Source organism: Aspergillus nomiae (assembly GCF_001204775.2).
Source record: "Aspergillus nomiae NRRL 13137 chromosome Unknown contig00080, whole genome shotgun sequence".
Lineage (NCBI taxonomy): Eukaryota > Fungi > Ascomycota > Eurotiomycetes > Eurotiales > Aspergillaceae > Aspergillus > Aspergillus nomiae.
The window spans coordinates 38,690-56,397 of NW_015378135.1; the positions used below are offsets into that span (position 1 = coordinate 38,690).

The 17,708-nt window shown below is 49.6% G+C and overlaps 3 protein-coding genes across 3 annotated transcripts; 1 reads left to right on the forward strand and 2 right to left on the reverse strand.

The window, feature by feature from the left end:
- Nucleotides 1-1,589: 1,589 nt before the first annotated feature.
- On the forward strand, nucleotides 1,590-6,659 carry ANOM_004164 (putative phenol monooxygenase; the record flags this gene model as incomplete). The annotated part of the gene is made up of 7 exons (XM_015549421.1): nucleotides 1,590-2,700; nucleotides 2,768-2,790; nucleotides 2,844-3,306; nucleotides 3,387-3,744; nucleotides 4,762-5,155; nucleotides 5,208-5,597; nucleotides 5,652-6,659. The coding sequence occupies 7 exons, from the start codon at nucleotides 1,590-1,592 to the stop codon at nucleotides 6,657-6,659; spliced, it is 3,747 nt and encodes a 1,248-aa protein (XP_015408382.1).
- Nucleotides 6,660-7,452: 793 nt separating this feature from the next.
- On the reverse strand, nucleotides 7,453-8,858 carry ANOM_004165 (intradiol ring-cleavage dioxygenase; the record flags this gene model as incomplete). The annotated part of the gene is made up of 5 exons (XM_015549422.1): nucleotides 7,453-7,901; nucleotides 7,985-8,150; nucleotides 8,213-8,355; nucleotides 8,403-8,555; nucleotides 8,609-8,858. The coding sequence occupies 5 exons, from the start codon at nucleotides 8,856-8,858 to the stop codon at nucleotides 7,453-7,455; spliced, it is 1,161 nt and encodes a 386-aa protein (XP_015408383.1).
- A 2,016-nt stretch (nucleotides 8,859-10,874) lies between these two features.
- Nucleotides 10,875-12,749, reverse strand: ANOM_004166 (sugar porter family MFS transporter; the record flags this gene model as incomplete). Its single annotated transcript, XM_015549423.1, has 5 exons — nucleotides 10,875-11,159; nucleotides 11,215-11,574; nucleotides 11,630-11,681; nucleotides 11,758-12,494; nucleotides 12,567-12,749. 5 exons carry the CDS (start codon nucleotides 12,747-12,749, stop codon nucleotides 10,875-10,877), a joined length of 1,617 nt encoding a protein of 538 aa, XP_015408377.1.
- Nucleotides 12,750-17,708: the final 4,959 nt, after the last annotated feature.

The following is a 17,708-nucleotide window of genomic DNA, read 5'->3' on the forward strand; positions in this document are numbered from 1 at the left end:
GGCCCGGGTCCGGGGAGAATAACAAATGGTTATTCATCATAAGGGTTCATTTTCCGAGTATAATTGACAAAGTTCTTATAGTAAACCTTGCGAGCAAAGCTTCGTGCTGTAACCTCGGTTACGAGTGTGTATATTTTTGTGCCATACTCGCGTTGTCAGCAGCTGACGAGTCAAATGGGTAGAGAAGGAATATGCTATACTAAACTAAGACTATGGCGTGGGCACCTAGAAAAAAGGAATGCTGCATTGTCGTAGCGAACTTTCCTTAGCTAGTAGTTCTTAGGGCTCGGAGTAGAGATACCATGTCTGGTGGCCCTTAACATGGTTTGTTATAGATACTGCCAACTCATCACAGCTTGCAGTACATCTTGTACGCGACCATCCCCGGGTTACTGTGCGAACAACAAATATTAGTATACACAAAATCAATGCACATGTCTTCGCGCAATAAGTTCTCACAAGCAAACCAATTCCTGTTCTATCCCGCAACCCCAGGTACAGTAAAAGAAAGCCAGTGGATACTCCACCCCCGGTCTCGGGAATCCCCCGTGGTTAAAACAAATTGCGGGGGTGGAAGCTTGGTGTGCTCTCCTCCCCGAGATGGTGTTGTGATCGGATACTGTCAAACCAAAGGAGCCGAGGTTGGTCGATCGAATAGGGTCCCTTTGGACAGTGCTATGATGCTATTGTTGGGGTTGGCGAATTGTATGTGCTTGCATTAATCCGTAAATCCGTATGGCACTGAACGGATGTTGAAATATGGAAGTCGGTAGAGAGTACTAATCGTAGATCCAGACATTGGGGAAGTGCGGAATTACGGCGCGTATGGAGTCGTATGGAGTCTATGGAGAGCGTGTCTCATTGGAGAACAGATCCCTGTCCGCTCTCGTGAAAAGGTTAAACTTTATTGGCACCGGAGAACCCCCGGCAGGTAACCATGTCGCGTTTCAACACGGCATTTCTGCGTATTGTACTAGTACTGTCATGCCCACTTTCGTATTCTCCCGAGTCATGTATTTATGTACCAAACGGACTACAAGCTCGGCTAAATCGTTGACGCAAGTCCAGCTCCGCCCACGAAATCGCCTTGTGTGTATGGTGTATTCATACTAGGTATGCATACACGCATGCTTCGTTTGGTCTAATGCTTCTTGCCGCAAGGCAATGGCGTCGTGGCCGAACCCCCTGATTCCACTATGCTACATAAATTCTTGACCACGTACGAAATGACGATCAGGGCATTGGTGATGTTCAAGTAATCAACAGTCAGCGCAACGTCCCCGCCAAAAACTGGGGAAAGTATAAGACCAAAGCCAATCACGAGGCTGGGGTTACCTACTGGGCAGTCCGGTACACTTCTTAATAATCGAGACTCGAGAGCAACGCCTCCCACACGTTCTTGAGCCCCCACTCACGATTTATTGGGGATGTTTTCCCGTTTGGGCCATGTCGAGACTTTGAAGCATTATATTTCTACTACCATTCCAGCCTGAGACAAGATATAAATCCCAAGTCTCCGCGCTCGCCCCCGTACATCTATTAACCCCTTAACCAGTCACGATTCGAATCATTTTCAACATCCCTCTCTCATGCCTGTATTCACCGAGTACTCTGCGGCGTCGCGGGAACTGCGTGTGCTTCCCTCGTTTGCCCCACCATTGCCCCGCCTCTCGTCACCCTTTGCTCGTGTCGACCAAGCAGACAAATATGAAGTGGTCATTGTTGGCGCTGGTCCAGCGGGACTCATGCTGAACTTGCTCCTGGCACGATACGGACTAAGCGACGACTCGCTGCTCTGTGTTGATGCGAAGCCCGGAACCCTCAAATCAGGTCAAGCCGACGGTCTGCAACCTCGCACTTTGGAAGTGCTGAAGTCCCTCGGAGTCGTAGACGAGATCATTAACGACGGATGTCACATGGAAGAGGTGGCATTTTGGAACCCTTCCGCTAACAAGGACGAGATAATCGAAAGAACATCGATAGTCCCCGATGTTGCCGTTCCAGCGCGGTACCGGCATGAAGTGACTATTCACCAAGGTCGAATCGAACGGATTCTAGAGACGGATTTACTGCGGTATTCAAAGCGTGGTGTCCAGCGTAATACTAAACTTCTTGATGCCCGGATTGATGAAGCTGGAAATCCTGAGTTCCCTGTTGTTGCTGACCTAGAAACGGATGGGCAGCGCAGAACCGTGCGCGCGAAGCACCTGGTTGGTGCCGATGGGGCGCATTCGATGGTCCGTCGGTGCATGGGACTGCAGCTTGTGGGCGAGTCGTTAGATCATATCTGGGGTGTGGTCGATCTGGTCGTGGATACAGATTTTCCGGACATCAGGAGACGGTGCGCCATTCATTCACCAGCGGGCTCAGTGATGGTCATTCCGCGTGAGCGTATTGCTACTGGTGAATATTTGACTCGTCTTTATGTCCAGGTGCCCGAGGAAGCTACGCCAGACCTGGACCAGGTTCCCGTCAATGAGACTACCACTCCAAAGGCTGATGCTCGGGCTCGGAGAAGTAAGGTTACCTTAGAAAGCATCTTCCAATATGCAGAGGATGCGTTCAAGCCATATTATATTCGACCGAAAGAGGACGGGGCCGTGGACTGGTGGGCCGCGTACCAGATCGGCCAGCGAGTATCAGATAACTTTACGGTCAAGGACTCCAAGGGAGTTAACCGGGTGTTCATTGTAGGAGACGGTAGGGCACAAGAATCCCGATAAGCTTTGAAGTACACCTGGCTGACAGATTCTTTTTCAAACGATAGCGTGCCATACTCACAGTCCCAAGGTACGTGGCAATACTCTTTATCTATATAACGTTACTCATTTGCTTTCACACAGGCTGGACAAGGAATGAATGTTTCCATGATGGACTCATACAACCTAGCGTGGAAACTAGCCTATTCCATCAATGGTCTTACCCCAGATTCTGCATTATCCGGGAAACCTGATTCCCTCTTAGACACGTATCATGTAGAACGCCACACCATCGCGCAGGAACTCATCGAATTCGACCGTGCGTTTTCATCCATGTTCTCAGGCAAGATAGGGTCTGGAGAGGATGGCGTGGAAGGTCTAACCCATGACCAATTCCTTGAGGTCTTCAGCACTGGAAACGGGTTTACCAGTGGCTGTGGTATTGAATACCCGGAAAACTTGACCGTGGAGAAGGAGCTAGGACAAGATATCAAGAACCCAGTCATTGGCACAGACTACCTCTCCGGAATTCTGCGTCCGGGAAGGAGACTATTGGACGTACGGCTCAAAAGACATGCCGATGGGAACCGGCGTCATCTGCAAGATGGTACGTTAATAGCTTATAAAAGTTCATATCTGGCTTGCCTAGCCATATACCTGGCTCAGAAGTCTAACCATGCGCCGCAGATTTCCTTTCAACCGGACGATTTCGAATTCTTTGCCTTACCTCATCAGACTTGCTAGATCCTGAGGGAATATCTGCTAAGACGTTGAGATCCCTTGGAGCCTCTGTTATCCCACACTTCCCAGCCTCCACGCTTGAGCAGGTGGTTATCCACCCTCGTCTTAACAAGACCTTCACATGGCGCAATGTGCCTCAGGAGCTTAAGAAACACTCCGAGATGCGGTTCCACAGCGGCTATGACATCGACGATGTTTATAAAATCTACGGTGTGGACCCAGCCCAGGGAGCCTTGGCCGTAATTCGGCCTGATGGATATGTTGGGACAATTGCAGCGTTAGACGACGTAAACCGGATTGAGAGGTATTTAGCAGGATGCTTGAGAAAGATTTAGATATAGAGTGTTATATACTACAAAACTTACCATGACGACCGGAATCGAGACAATTTAGATGAGGGCACAACAGTCCACCACGAATAACTGCCTATCTTGTGCTCGATTAGTATGTCTACATGGCGGTGACTGACTGACAAGATAAGGAAACTTGGAACCTGCAGAAAATCGCTAAGCACGGCAAGACATGACAACTCAGACAGGCCTGCACCCTCATCTTAACTGAAGTTTTATGGGACAGGGGATCCTCGGCTAACAGGGTCAGTTCACGGAGACCATGCTCTAGGCCTTCTAGACTGGCGTGTCAAACCAATGCCAGATGAGTCACGGAGATCGTCACCAGACCCATGATTCTTGCAGATGATGATAATGAACTGATTCGCTTACCTCGCCGGCATGGCAGGATTTCAAATTGGAACCCATACTGTTCAAAAATTGTTGAAATCAGGGCTTCCTGATTATTGTGAGTCGGGATTCGGAGTCAATATGATTGGCTCACTGCAGGGCCACCTTGAGACTGTCACGCATCACGTGCCATCAAGATGCCGAAGATCCGATTCTAGATAAATCCAGTTGGACAACTTGGAATCTCTCCTCACTGAGTCCTCAGCAATAGACGGGCCAAGCCGCGCTGCTCCACAATTATCGTCGGGAGTCGGGGTGCCGTCCAAAAATATTCCATACATATTCAGTGTCAAGCTTTCCTCCTAGCCCAATCATGGCTCTCAGAATTGCAAAATCTAGCAAAGATGCTCCACTGTCGGTGTTAACGTTTGCAAAATCCGTCACTATGATGGATTATCCTAGGGTTATGCTGTACTACGCTTCGTTGGATGCTTTTATTGGTGGTTCGCTGGCAGGGTCAAAATGATTCGGGGTATATCGTGTGGTTCCCGTCTCGTGTTTCATTTCTCCCGTTCTGCTTTTTCGTGAATCAAAAATTTCTCCTTGGTTTTCCTGGATACATTGCTGGCTATGGCTGGTAGTCATCGGACGTTAGGTACTGGACCTGCCAGACCACGGTCTTCGACGTCCTCTACTCTCAACTCTGAGCCGCATCTACCAACCACTGAAGCGTTCCGTCCAGGTACTGCACGCTCAACGGAGAGATCCAGCTCAAGAACTATACAGAATGTCTCGCATAATGGTGGAGCTGGCACCGGACAAAATCCCGACGATCAATCTGTACTCCACAGTAGTGTTGCAACTGAACATGGTGCAGTGGTCCTCGAGGACGGGGCACCACAAAGTGAAAAGAATGGAAACGAACATGGTCTTGAGGCTGTGAGAGACCCAAAAGAGCGGGGGACTGACTTGGAAAAGGGTGCTCAGCCTACATCTAGCCTAGGGAAGTCAAACAGTCCACAGGACTCCAAACTAGTGAGTCTCTGCGAGCTCCTCTGGTTACCATGATCAGTTACTGATGACGTAGGTTACATGGTCTGGTCCTGACGACCCTGACAACCCTAAGAATTGGCCAACGAAGAAGAAATGGGGAGCTGTTTTGATCGTATCCTGTTTTACGTTTATCTCCCCGGTGATGTCGTCTATGGTTGCACCTGCATTACAAACCATGAAGTCCGAATTCAATATTGAAGATGAAGTGACCTCCCAACTCATGCTGTCCATTTTCGTCCTGGCGTATGCATTTGGCCCGCTATTCCTTGGGCCCTTATCCGAGATCTACGGAAGAGTCATTGTTTTACAGCTTGCGAATCTATTTTTCCTTATTTTCAACATCGCCTGTGGCGTATCTAAAACTGCGGCGCAGATGATCGTCTTTCGGTTTCTGGCTGGTCTAGGCGGCAGTGCCCCTTTAGCCGTAAGTACTGCAGATCATTGCGTATATATCGATTTACGATCTAACAGCACTTAGATAGGTGGCGGTGTCCTCTCTGACTGCTTCCTACCGGAAGAACGCGGTAAAAGTATTGCTATCTATAGCTTAGCACCTCTCCTCGGCCCAGCTGTGGGCCCGATTGCTGGCGGCTTCATCGCAGAAAGGACAACATGGAGATGGGTATTCTACGCCACGTCCATCGCTGATGGTGTCATCCAAGTCATGGGTCTTTTCTTCTTGCGCGAGACATATGCCCCCAAGATCCTCAGGACACGAGCGAAAAAGCTCCGCAAAGACACAGGAGACGCCTCCTACGAGACCGAAGCTGAGCGACAGAACAAGACTTTACCTGAGGTTCTAAGAACAGCGCTTGTTCGCCCGTTCCGCCTTCTCGCAACACAACCCATCGTCCAAGCCCTTGCGATATATATGGCCTTCGTGTACGGTATCTTATATTTGATGTCATCGACATTTCCGGCCCTATGGACTAGCCCGGAGTACTATAATGAGTCCACTGGCATTGGCGGTCTAAACTACATATCTCTTGGGATAGGGTATTGCCTGGGCTCTCAGATCTGTGCACGGCTCAATGACCTCATCTATCGCCGTCTCAAAAGCCGCAACAGCGGTACAGGAAAGCCGGAATTCCGCACCCCGCTACTATCTATTGCCGCCATCCTCAACCCAGTTGGCCTTTTCATCTACGGATGGACCGCGCAAACCCACTGTCACTGGATTGTCCCGAACATCGGTGCCATGCTCCTGGCTATGGGCAACATAGTTGCCATGCAGTGTATCCAGACCTACATTGTCGATGCCTACACGCGATTCGCAGCTAGTGCGATGGCCGCTGGTTCATTCTTGCGCTCCATTGCTGGGTTTGCGTTTCCACTTTTTGCGCCATATATGTACCAGGCGTTGCATTATGGGTGGGGGAATAGTTTGTTGGCTTTCATATCGATTGCCATTGGTATCCCAGCCCCGATCTTCTTGTGGAAGTATGGGGAGACGATGAGGAAGATGAGTACCTATGCTGCGGGTTAATATCTTTAGTATTTAGATAAGTAATGCATAATATATTTACGTGCTTGAAGCGCTTGCTTAGCTATTTGCTATATTCCAAGTAATATACAAGAAGCTATTATTATGTAAGATTCTTACTTATCTCTAGAGAGCTTTGTATTAGCTCATATCTATCTAGAAGGGCCTCGCCTTCCTATCTTAGTATAATCAGTTTGCTCGGTTTGACCACTTGGTCCCCATGTGACTTGATCTTTCCAAGTCTGCTTCTATACAAGCCCCTCAATCGTCTCAAGACTTACCCCTGGGCGTGAATCAATGAAGTTGCTCACACTATCCAGCACGATCACCAAGTGACTACTTTCATACATTCGATCTTTTTTCCATTTCGTGCCACCGGCGATTATAGCAAAGGTGCCCAAACCCCCTAAGAAATCGATGTACGATAAATCATTGCCTCGTTCTATGACAGCGTTGCCTGTATTTTAGGCGAGGGCTCTAGCCCTGCTATTCCAAGTCCAACGAATTCTACTGATAACACCATAGATCCCGGTTCGAGTACAGCACTTTTCGACAGCGTCTATTTCATATGTCTTTATCAATCAACTCTATCGATTATGCTCAGTTCACTTCGATACTAGAAAGGTGGCAACTCGTTGACGAGGAATACCACAATGATTGTTTCAAAAATGTACTATCGAGAAGCGAATACTAAATATTCCGATCCAAAATAGACCTAAGTATCCAGAATATAGAAGAAAAAGAAGCACACCGACTGAACCAACAGATCCAATCATCTGTATCCTACAAACCTCCTCTAAGCAGAGGCACTAGCCGAAGGCATAGCACCAGAAGGAGCACCAGAACCACTGGGAGGAGCACCGCCGCCGCCACCCATACCCATACCAGCGTTCTCATTCGCAACACCACCATCCTCAGTCAGGTACGCAGCAGCGGTAACAGAGCTGCTCTCAGAGGCATCAATACCAACGGAGATCCAGCCAAAGATACCCTCCGAGACATCGTCACCGAGGAAAACGTACTCGACGAAGGGGTCAATGGTGTCGGCCTCCTCGGCGAGAATGGAGTCCTCAGCGTTGGTGGTCAGTTCCTGGGTGTTGGTGGAGTAAGGGGCGGTCTCTTCGACGACGGAGATGAGGTCCTGGTCGAAGAAGATCTGGCCCACATGCGAGGTCTTGGTGTTGTACAGGCCGGTGATGGTTCCGTTGGGCAGGACGGAGGTCTCGTTGGCCGGGTGGGTGAGCACTATTTCCCCCTTTTGATCAGTAATCCTATATACTAGCAGAATTGGGAAATGAGGGGAGAAAAGTAAGTGAGCAAGTACGTACCGTGGATGTGGGTAGCACGGCCGGTATAGTGACCGGGGAAGATGGTCTGGAACTGGACGATACCCTCGTTGTTAGTCTTTTGGAGGCCGCGGAGGAAAGTTGCGTCGAGGTTAGTTTCGTCGCTGCTGTCGCCGTTTCCACTAGCGGTCACGCCCGAGTAGACACCCTTTGTTTTTCTTTGTCAGTGCTTGGGTCTGTTTTGAGCAGTGGTAGCTAGAGGGTGCTTACGGTGGCGTTGCAGTGCCAGAAGTCCAGGTAGACCTGGGGAACGGGCTCGCAAGTGTTGGTGTCGATCAGCTGGATGTCCAGGTAGAGAGGAACACCGGCCTGGTCCTCAATAATGTTATTACGGATCAGCTCGCCGGAGACGTCTGCTTGTGTTAGATGATGTTGATTGCGTACGGAGGGAATGACGTACAGTAGGGTCCCTGGGTGACATCCGGGGCGAGGATGCAGGTGGCCTCGGAGGCGAAGAGGACCTCGGGGTCCGTGGAGAGGTTGACATCCTGGGTGGAGTGGTGGGTGGTGTTGAGGACGGTGTCGAGGTCTCTGGCCTTGAGGAAGTGGGAGCCTGGTCCGGAACAGTCAGTATGCGGTGGCGATGCATGGAGTTGGAGGCCATACGGGACTGCAGGCCCATGCTGCGGCGCAGGTTCTTGACGGCCTGCTCACGACGGGCGACGTTGCGCTGCTCCTGTCCGCGAGCACGCAGCTTGGTAGCACACTGGTCCAGGCTGCGAGAGCGGAGAGGAGCGTTCTTCAGGAAAGTAGCGCGCTCAGCGGCCTCGGCCTTGACGTCGTGGCCCGGATGGGCAGAGACGACGCTGGAAAGGCCAGCCAGACCAGCGACGAGGGTAGAAGCGAGTTGAACCATGATTGAGAATTGGTACTAATACACGATTGATGTGGAGGGAATGGGAGGAGATAATGTCTTGATGATCTGCCAGAAACTCTCGAGCGCAAAGCCGGCTTTATACCCCGTTGACCTTGGTGGCATCCATATCGAACAAGGAGTGCCGCGGCTTCTAGCTGACGCAATGCCCATAGTGCACCCTGTCTAACCCGTCGAATGGGGCGAGGAGCATTGTTCAGCACCCCCCGGCCCGGGCAGGAGAGCATCCAAAATACCGTGCTAGCGCCGGCTGAATGCAATAGACTACCGTCGAACCTACATAGCTTGTTTTAGGGCATCTCCAGCCCAGTCAGAAATGGGGCATGATCGACGTCGGCTGACGAGGCAACGTCCTCTAGGCACTCTCATCCATTGTTCAGAAACGATAGATAATCCGACTAGAACAAGCACGGACGTGGCGAGTGGGGGGAATAGAATAGTTGCAAGGCATAAGAAGGACTCCGCCGTGGCATAATCTCAACAGTATGCATCGTGAATGCTAAATTGTCCGTGGATCAAGCTCACTCGACACAAACACCCGGTGGCTTGGCACAGCCGGAGTGATTAATAGGCTTAGGATGATTGGTGGCTATTCCTCGGGCATGGTCGCGAAGCCTTGTCGATCCCTTATTCTCGATGTAATTGCGTATTCGCACTCGCTGTGCCACAGGAGTCTGGTCTGTGTGCGTGCATCTTTAGCATCAGGCACAAGATGTCTTGGCACAGCGGAGCTCTTCCGAATCAGCGGAAGCGGTAATTGGTACCTATTGACTGCCGACGCGTATGTCGATCTCTATCAGGAAATTAAGCTGCCCATATTGCCTTAATAGTGCCATTTGTCTCTGGAATTGTCAGTTAAGCATTGGCTCTATTACTCTATGAGGAAAGCGACTTGATGGGGGGTATGGACTGAAAGGGCAAATCACGACACTCGAGTCAACCCTACTGCTGAATGACTAAGCGGAGCTCAAAGACGGAAAACTCTGTACTCCAGATTCTTGTCGATCCATCGCTTGGCAGGCCTGGATATCTTGGCAGGATATTGATTCGTGGACTGTTTCTTCTTTAATCTAGATGGATCATCTTCTGCATTGATGGTAGGCAGATACATTTTGGTTTGTGACCGGAAGGAAAACAAGAAAAACCAAGCAAGATTACAAGAATGCATACAATAATAGTCATGACGCCGAGGCACGTACAGAGGTACACACAGCGTCGTTGAGTAGATTTCATTCTAAGCAATTGTAGTATTCTAGGTACATACGACTTCTGCCAGGTCCAACCCTAAAGCTTTTCATCTACAACTCCCGGCGAGGCATCTGATTAGAACTGTATTGCTCCATATCCCCTTACCACATACGTAACAATACACTTCTAATCAGATACTTATGACACTCACAATTCAGTCAGATACCTATCTGATATGGACAGAGGGTATGGTTACCAAAGAGGGTGGTCATTAGTTCTAGCCTGTTCATGATGTCTACCACGCTACAAGTCGACATACGTAAGTCCTTGTTTCGCAAGAAGATTGATATCCTCTGCGACCCATCAACCATTCCGGTCACAAATACGGTATCGGAATGTATTGGGCTACCCCTGCATGGGATACCCACTCTGATCCATCGAGATTTTGCTGGTGTTTAAGACCACTTACCGAGTGTTAGCGTGGCCCACGGAAGAAACCCGAATTTCCCAACTCAAGCGGAAGTGCTTGTGGCCTACAAGACCAAGTAACTACAACATACAATGAAGTACACACACACACACACACGGAGTGATAGGTTGAAGAAGTTGAGTATGGATTAATGGTACATCTCTCTGCCATCTTCTCTGTTCTGCCAGGGCATTAAAACGACATGACACGTAAAAACATCATGGGTATGAGTTCATAGCTGATAACCAGTCAATTAAAAATGAGAAAGGAAAAAAAGTAATTTGCAGAACACCTCCCGCATCCCCTTCCCCACCAGATAGACCTCCTTCGGCTGAGCGGGATTAGACTTCCCGGTGGGCGACGTGGACCTTGTCGCTGATGTCCTTCTCGGTGAGTCCCATGTCGGCCGCGAAGGTGGTATGGGGCTTCCACTTGGCGGAGGTCCGGGGCGTGGTCTCCTCCATCATCTTGTCGACCTGCTCGAGGGTGAGTCCCTTGGTCTCGGGGATGAGGAAGTAGGTGTAGATGAAGGCACAGGTGCACAGGGCTCCCCAGATGAAGAACACCTTGGACTTGAGATCGCCCTTGTCCTGGTCAACCATGTACGGGGTGATGACGGCGATGATCTATCGTGCTCGTTAGTGAAATCCATTATTAATGGTTACGGGGATTGCTACTTACGCAGTTCCACAGCCAGTTAGATGCGGTGGACAGAGCGACACCGCGGGAACGAATGGGCAGAGGGAAGATCTCGCCGATGACCACCCATGCGCCAGGACCCCAGGTGCTGGCGAAGAAGAAGATGTAGATACAGATGAAGGAGATCTCAGCGCTGACGGCAGCGTTGTTGCCGCCCTTGTCGCCGACGACGGTACCGGTGATGGCGACGATGAACTGGCAGATAACCATGCCAAGCGCACCCCACAGCAGCAGGGGACGACGTCCGATCTTCTCCATGGTGTAGAACGAGACGGGAGTCGAGCAGACATTGACAATGGTGGTGATCATGCTAATCAGGAAGGGGTTGGAAATCGTTCCGAGCTATTCTCCAGTCAGCAAACCGAAGCCTCTTTCACTGTGGTTCGGGGACACATACGGAGCTGAAGAACGTGGTACCGAAGTAGAACACAAAGTTGACACCGGTCCATCTAAAAGGGGAGTGTGTTAGATATATACTGCGGCGGTCCAGACGGCTCTGGGCCGTGTTAGATGGGATCAACTTACTGCTGCATCATCTGAAGAGAGGTACCCAGGACGGTCCGACGGAGGTTGCTGTTGGGATGGAAGATGCTTCCACGGAAGCAGTTCAGCCAGGTGGTGAAGTAGCCACCCTGGGGCATCGCCTGCATCTCGTATTCATTGTTGGCCACGATCTCCGCCAGCTCCTGCTTGATATACTCGGAATCCTCGGGCTGGCCACGGACACGCGCGAGCACATGCGACGCCTTGTCGAGCTGGCCCTTTCGGACGAAATAACGGGGCGATTCCGGAAGGAGGAGCAGACCGCCACCGAGAATGAGAGCCCAGGCAATCTGGATGCCAATCGGAATGCGATAAGAACCGGAATCCGTGCGATTTTGGGTGGCATAATCGACGCAAGAAGCCAGCATCAGACCAATGGTGATGCAGAACTGGTAACCCGACACAATGGCACCGCGGACCTTGCGAGGAGCAATCTCGGACATGTACAGGATAATGATGGCCGACACGAAACCGACACCGAAACCCGCAATCAAACGGCCCACCACGAGAAGAGCGACGGTGGTAGAAGCGGTTTGCAAAACGACACCCACAATGAAGATGGCACAACCGGACACGATGGTGAGCCGACGTCCAAACCAGTCAGCCAGATCACCCGCAATCAAAGCACCGAAGAATGTGCCTGCCGACAAGATGGATGTGATCAGGGATTTTTTCCACGATGAGATGACGAAATGATCCGAATCGGTGGTGGCAGGATCCTATAGTTCGACCGGTATTAGCCACTTGCCGGAGCTACGCTAGGGACTGTCGATATAGGGAACGGGACTAACCAAGCCTTCAAATTCTTGGATGAAATAACTCATGCCCATGACACCGTTAATGTAACCGGAATCATAACCGAAGAAGATACCGCCAAAGGCTGCAAAGGCACACATCATATAAGTCTTGAAGGTGACCGGTGCCTCCACTCGCGTGGTATCGGCGAGGGCATTTGGAGCTACAGCGTCACCCATGGTGATAGAGCTGTTGTCGACCTAGCACAGGGCTCGCGGGTCTATGTGTGTGTATGTGTCCAAAAGAGAGAGAAAGCGATGGACTGTCTAGCGAAGGACAGGCAAATAACAGCGAGGGCGTGAATGAGAGACGGCAAATTGACCACCACAAGGAAACACACACGCGCGCGGGGGAGAAATGAACCGAAGCGATGCAGGGGAATGGATGCGCTTTTATAACTCTGGCGGTGTTACAACAGTTGAGAATCGGCATAAAGCCGGACCCGGGGAAATTCACCCACGGGGAAAATCTGTGTCATTCGGCCCCAGAAAAATTTTTTCATCATTTTGATTTTTTTTCCTTGACTTTTTCCGATATGATGGCACGGTGTCCCATGGGCCATGACAGAGAGCGTGCAAGGGGGAAATGGTCCTGACCATGTTTACAACCATGCCTGATTTAGGTTGGCTAATCTTAGATCGTTAGGAAAATGACTGTGGTGGGAGCCAATCAGGAAATCGCAGGACCAATTTAGGTGACATTGGAAGGACGATGGGCTCGTGCATTGCATTACTTCCTGCTACGCTGGTATAGAACTTTAGCGAGTCCAGCGACGGTTGTCCAACCCCAGAGTGGGTTTGGAAATCTTAGTTGCGGCACAAAAGACAAGGCCCAGATCCCTAACGCTGACATCGGCTCATGCGCGCGCAACTTTCCACCCTCCCAATCCGAGTCAAATCGTCGGCTAGGTCACTGGATTTGGCAGAGTCCCTTGGGATCTGACCAAACAGAGGATCGGGTCCCCAGCCGGAGCGTCAGTCGGCTTCCAATGACTCCAGTCATTGCAGGAGATGTCCGGCCGTATGACTGTTCCTGGTTGGTAAACTTGGTCTTTTCGGGTCCCATTGGGTGGACATGGACTAGGGCCGGAAATTTCAGCCTACCACGTGTGTCGACAACCTGGGGTTCTGCCCGCGACTAACCCAGATAGGTAGAGTGCTCTCCGGGAAAAAGACAAAAACCAAAACTGCTCTCGTGGGTGATTGTGGGTGATTATGGGGGTGGATATCTGGCAGCTACAACACTAAAAACCACCAAACCACTAAACCACCTGCACTCGGCATCCATGTGGAGGATCGGCGGCAAAACATTTCTCACTTCATTCCCCTGAGGAACATCACAAACAAAACTCACTCCCCCCCGATATGAGGATCAGAATGGATCATCTTCGAGAAACAACTCATCCACAAACAAAGACTCAACTGAAACCTTGTCCGACTTCAGGCAAATGAGGCCCCCTGATCGAATGTAACCCCAGCGTCCAAGAGATGCTTGATTATTCGGCTGCCCTTTCCGAGAGTCCGAGAGACTGAGGTGAGCCCGACGCCACTCCAACTTTACTTGCAGCTACGGTAGCAGTGAAATGAAGTTGTGGACAAGGAAGAAGGCCAGCCAAGAATTGCTGCGGAGCGCAAGACACTAAGGAAGATTGTGGCGTCCACCCGTTGTTGACCATCACTTTGTGAGACAATACGCGGAGGAGACCGAGGGTTTGGAAGAGTCATGGGGCCCGAAGACTTTCAGCTCTAGACAACACTCTTTACGAATACTCTCGAGTATTCTTGGAGTTGCCACTTCAACCTTTGCCTCCCTCCTCCTCTCTTTGTCGCAACTATTACCGTTGGAATTGAGAAAAGAAATGTTCGCTGACATGTCGCCAGCCGCCAAGGGCCTTGGCATGTAGCTGGCCGCCCAAAATTTCTCTGACTGAGTCGGCTTCCTTCCCACTAAGCCCGAAAGCGCTTAGCAAACTCTGCACTTTTGTCATTAGTCCTCTCATTCTCGTCGTACACTTCTACTAAAAAAAAAACAAAAAAAAAAAAATCACAACCATGGTCTGTTCTCTAACCGACCTTTAGGTATCCCGCTAGTCGGACTCGCCACCAATCACCATGGCGGAGACTGCCGAAGTTGAGCCTAATCTGAGGGTACTTGTAGTCTTGTACATACTACCAAGAGGCCAGGACCTCCCAGTGGATATACCTAGCCCTCGGCGCCTTGGGCTTCATCCTTTTCCAAACGTGGTCATCATGCGGGGATTCCCAGGGTTGGACCGTGGCTCCAATCCGGTGAGTCTTTTGCGTTAGTGAACGGGAAGCATCTTATCCCGGATTCTGGAAAGAAGACGATTTGCTGAGGCCAACCGTTTCTGCATCCTGTGGCCGAGAATGAAGTAGTGTCATCTCCTCATCTATTAGACTTTCCATGACAGTGAACGGGATCTCGTGGTGCAGTTTTCTTTCCCCGGCCCCGGAAATGTAGCGGGAAATAACCCTCTACCATTCGTCGGCCCGTCCGTGTCTAGTATTCCTTTCGTCGTGGGATAATCTCCGCTCGTGGGACATACTCCCGTCGAGTTCGTACCGGCTACTTGGTACGTATTCAACCCATGTACATACCCAACATGTTCCTCTTGAACGGTTGTGGAGTCAACATATATTTAGCCAGGGTTACTAGCCCATTCTGGTCTTTATTCGATGCATTGCTTCTGTCACACAATTGTCGCTAGCTCACCCCGAGAGGCGTTGTTTGCGTTGAACAGGGGCCAACGTTGATTTCTTTTTTGTCTCGACGCGTTACTTTCTTTGAACACGGATCTACAAATCAAGGACAGTTGATAGGTCAACAAGTGGGCATCATCCGTGTAGTCTGCGGTCGTAACCAGGTCGGTTACGAATGTATGATCATGATCTCTTGGACAGGTCCAGTCGTGGCGATCCAGGGCTCTGGACATATCATATAACGCAAAGCTTAAATCCTGGGAATGATATCCGTCATGAGCTGTCTATTCTTTAATCGTGAAGTAATGCAACGTAACATTGCTCTAAGCCCCTTTTTTTTACGAGGCATATCCATGAAATACTGCAAGGGATCAGTTTTGACATCAGGGGGTGGTTTATTTTACCATGCCATATAGGGACTAGGTTGGTCCGTGATCCACATTCGTACTGTCGAGTATACTAGTATATGTCATTATGCCCTGGCAATGATTGAGATACCACACTAGTTGGTATAGTTTGAAGCTGTTACGTTCAAGATTCTCAAGATGTCGAATGGCACTCCTAGATTTTACTTCATTTAGCATACTTTCTGCGAGCAGTCTACAACTTAACTGTACCTCCTTACTACGTCTACCTGAACGAGGACATCGCCGGACAGTCAAAGACAACCATATTCTTTCATATCTTCAACCATTCCTCTTATCTATACTAACTACACCATACATCCCTTATCGCCCTGTTCATCTGGTTTGTCGTCTTAAAGTCTAATTTAGTCTCTCGAACACCGTTTGAGCACTTGTCGCAACCAGACCTAGAAAGCCTCTGAAACACAACCTCCTGAATCCGCGCCGCCATGCGTTTCGATTGCAAAAACGACGGTGCAATTAGCCCACGATCCTTCAGTCGCCACCCATTTAGTAGGTTCTTGCATTGCAGAAAGAAAAAAAGAAAGGAAAGAAAAGAAAAGAAGATAAAACAAGGAATAAATTTATAGTCTTGTTTGGTAGATTTGGACGCTTGTCAATGTAGCTACTGCGATATATTGAACTTTGCTCATTCTTCACACCATTGGGCTGTATCTGCCGTATTACAAGATTTCTATCCGGGCTGGGTGTTATTGACTTGACACCCTTTTCTTTTGGGGTTACTTGTTGCTACACGAAATAGACACCAATTGCTGGGATGTATAGCAGCCTCTCAGTCCCTTGTGACAAATCCCCACAGTTTCAATTGCACCCGGTGAGACTTAACTTGAAGTTACCCAAAAATCAATCCAGAACCGTCTAGAAAAGCGGGGGGAAATCCCTCGTGAAACGAGCCAAGTAATTGTGTCAGACCACCGATGAGGCTTTTGTGATGGCGCAATCGTTGGAGATAGGCAACAACAAAGCGGGGTCTCACACAATGCCACGAATTCCATATATAGCACTCTGGATGTTGCTTCCGCAATTGAATGTCTGCATATAGCGGGGTAAGTGAATCACCGTGCGACTGGACTGGAGTTGCCGCATATGGAGACATGCATGTCGCATATTACATGTCTCGCGGCGCGAAGACGGCGCTGCAAGTTGCCTCTTCCATGACGACTCCCGCATATATATTGCCTTTCGAATAACCGAGATCGTTCCGTGTACTCCACAACATGCTATTGTGGTAGGGTGGCGGTACCACTGGTGCAGGATAACACAATAGAATGGCGGATTGAACCGACCATGGATATAGAGCGTGGAGGAATGGGGTCAGACTGGATCAGACACAGTGCCGTGTGTCTTTGAGTAAATAGTAAGTTATTTAAGCCACTGGTAACCAAAGATTGTGGGAATATTGTTAGAATGGCGGAGATATAGATACAGAAGCAGTGATATGTGTGAGGATCAAGTGTCATCTCTCTACTTCCTCGCTTACTTGAATCGTATCGATGTCCTGAATTATCAATGCCGTTATGCTTATATAGTGCTTCAATTGCCTTACCCCATGCTAAAAATACACCTAGTCAGTTGTACAAAGGGATTTTCTATTCTGGCGATGCCATGCAACCTTCGAAGGATCGTATTCGTGATGCAACCTCCATTTCGAGTCGTTTACCGTTCATAGGGACCTTCACTTATCTGCTTGATCATGTCTATGCCGGGAGGGAAATCATGTTCGAAGATGGCACCTCTCATGTTCGCAAGCACTGATTGCCGGAAATGCCATCTAAGTAACTCATCGGAGACACGGTGTAGGTCTATCGGATTACGACATATAGGACTCTTCCATCAATACCAGAGACATCACGGTTGAATACTATTATTTTATAACCGTCCTTTCAATCTAACATTAGTAGAGAATGATAATAATATCTTCTGGAGTCACTCACGTCTGGGTTTATTGAGATAAGGTAGTTGTCGAACATCGCATGAAAATCACGCTGCATAA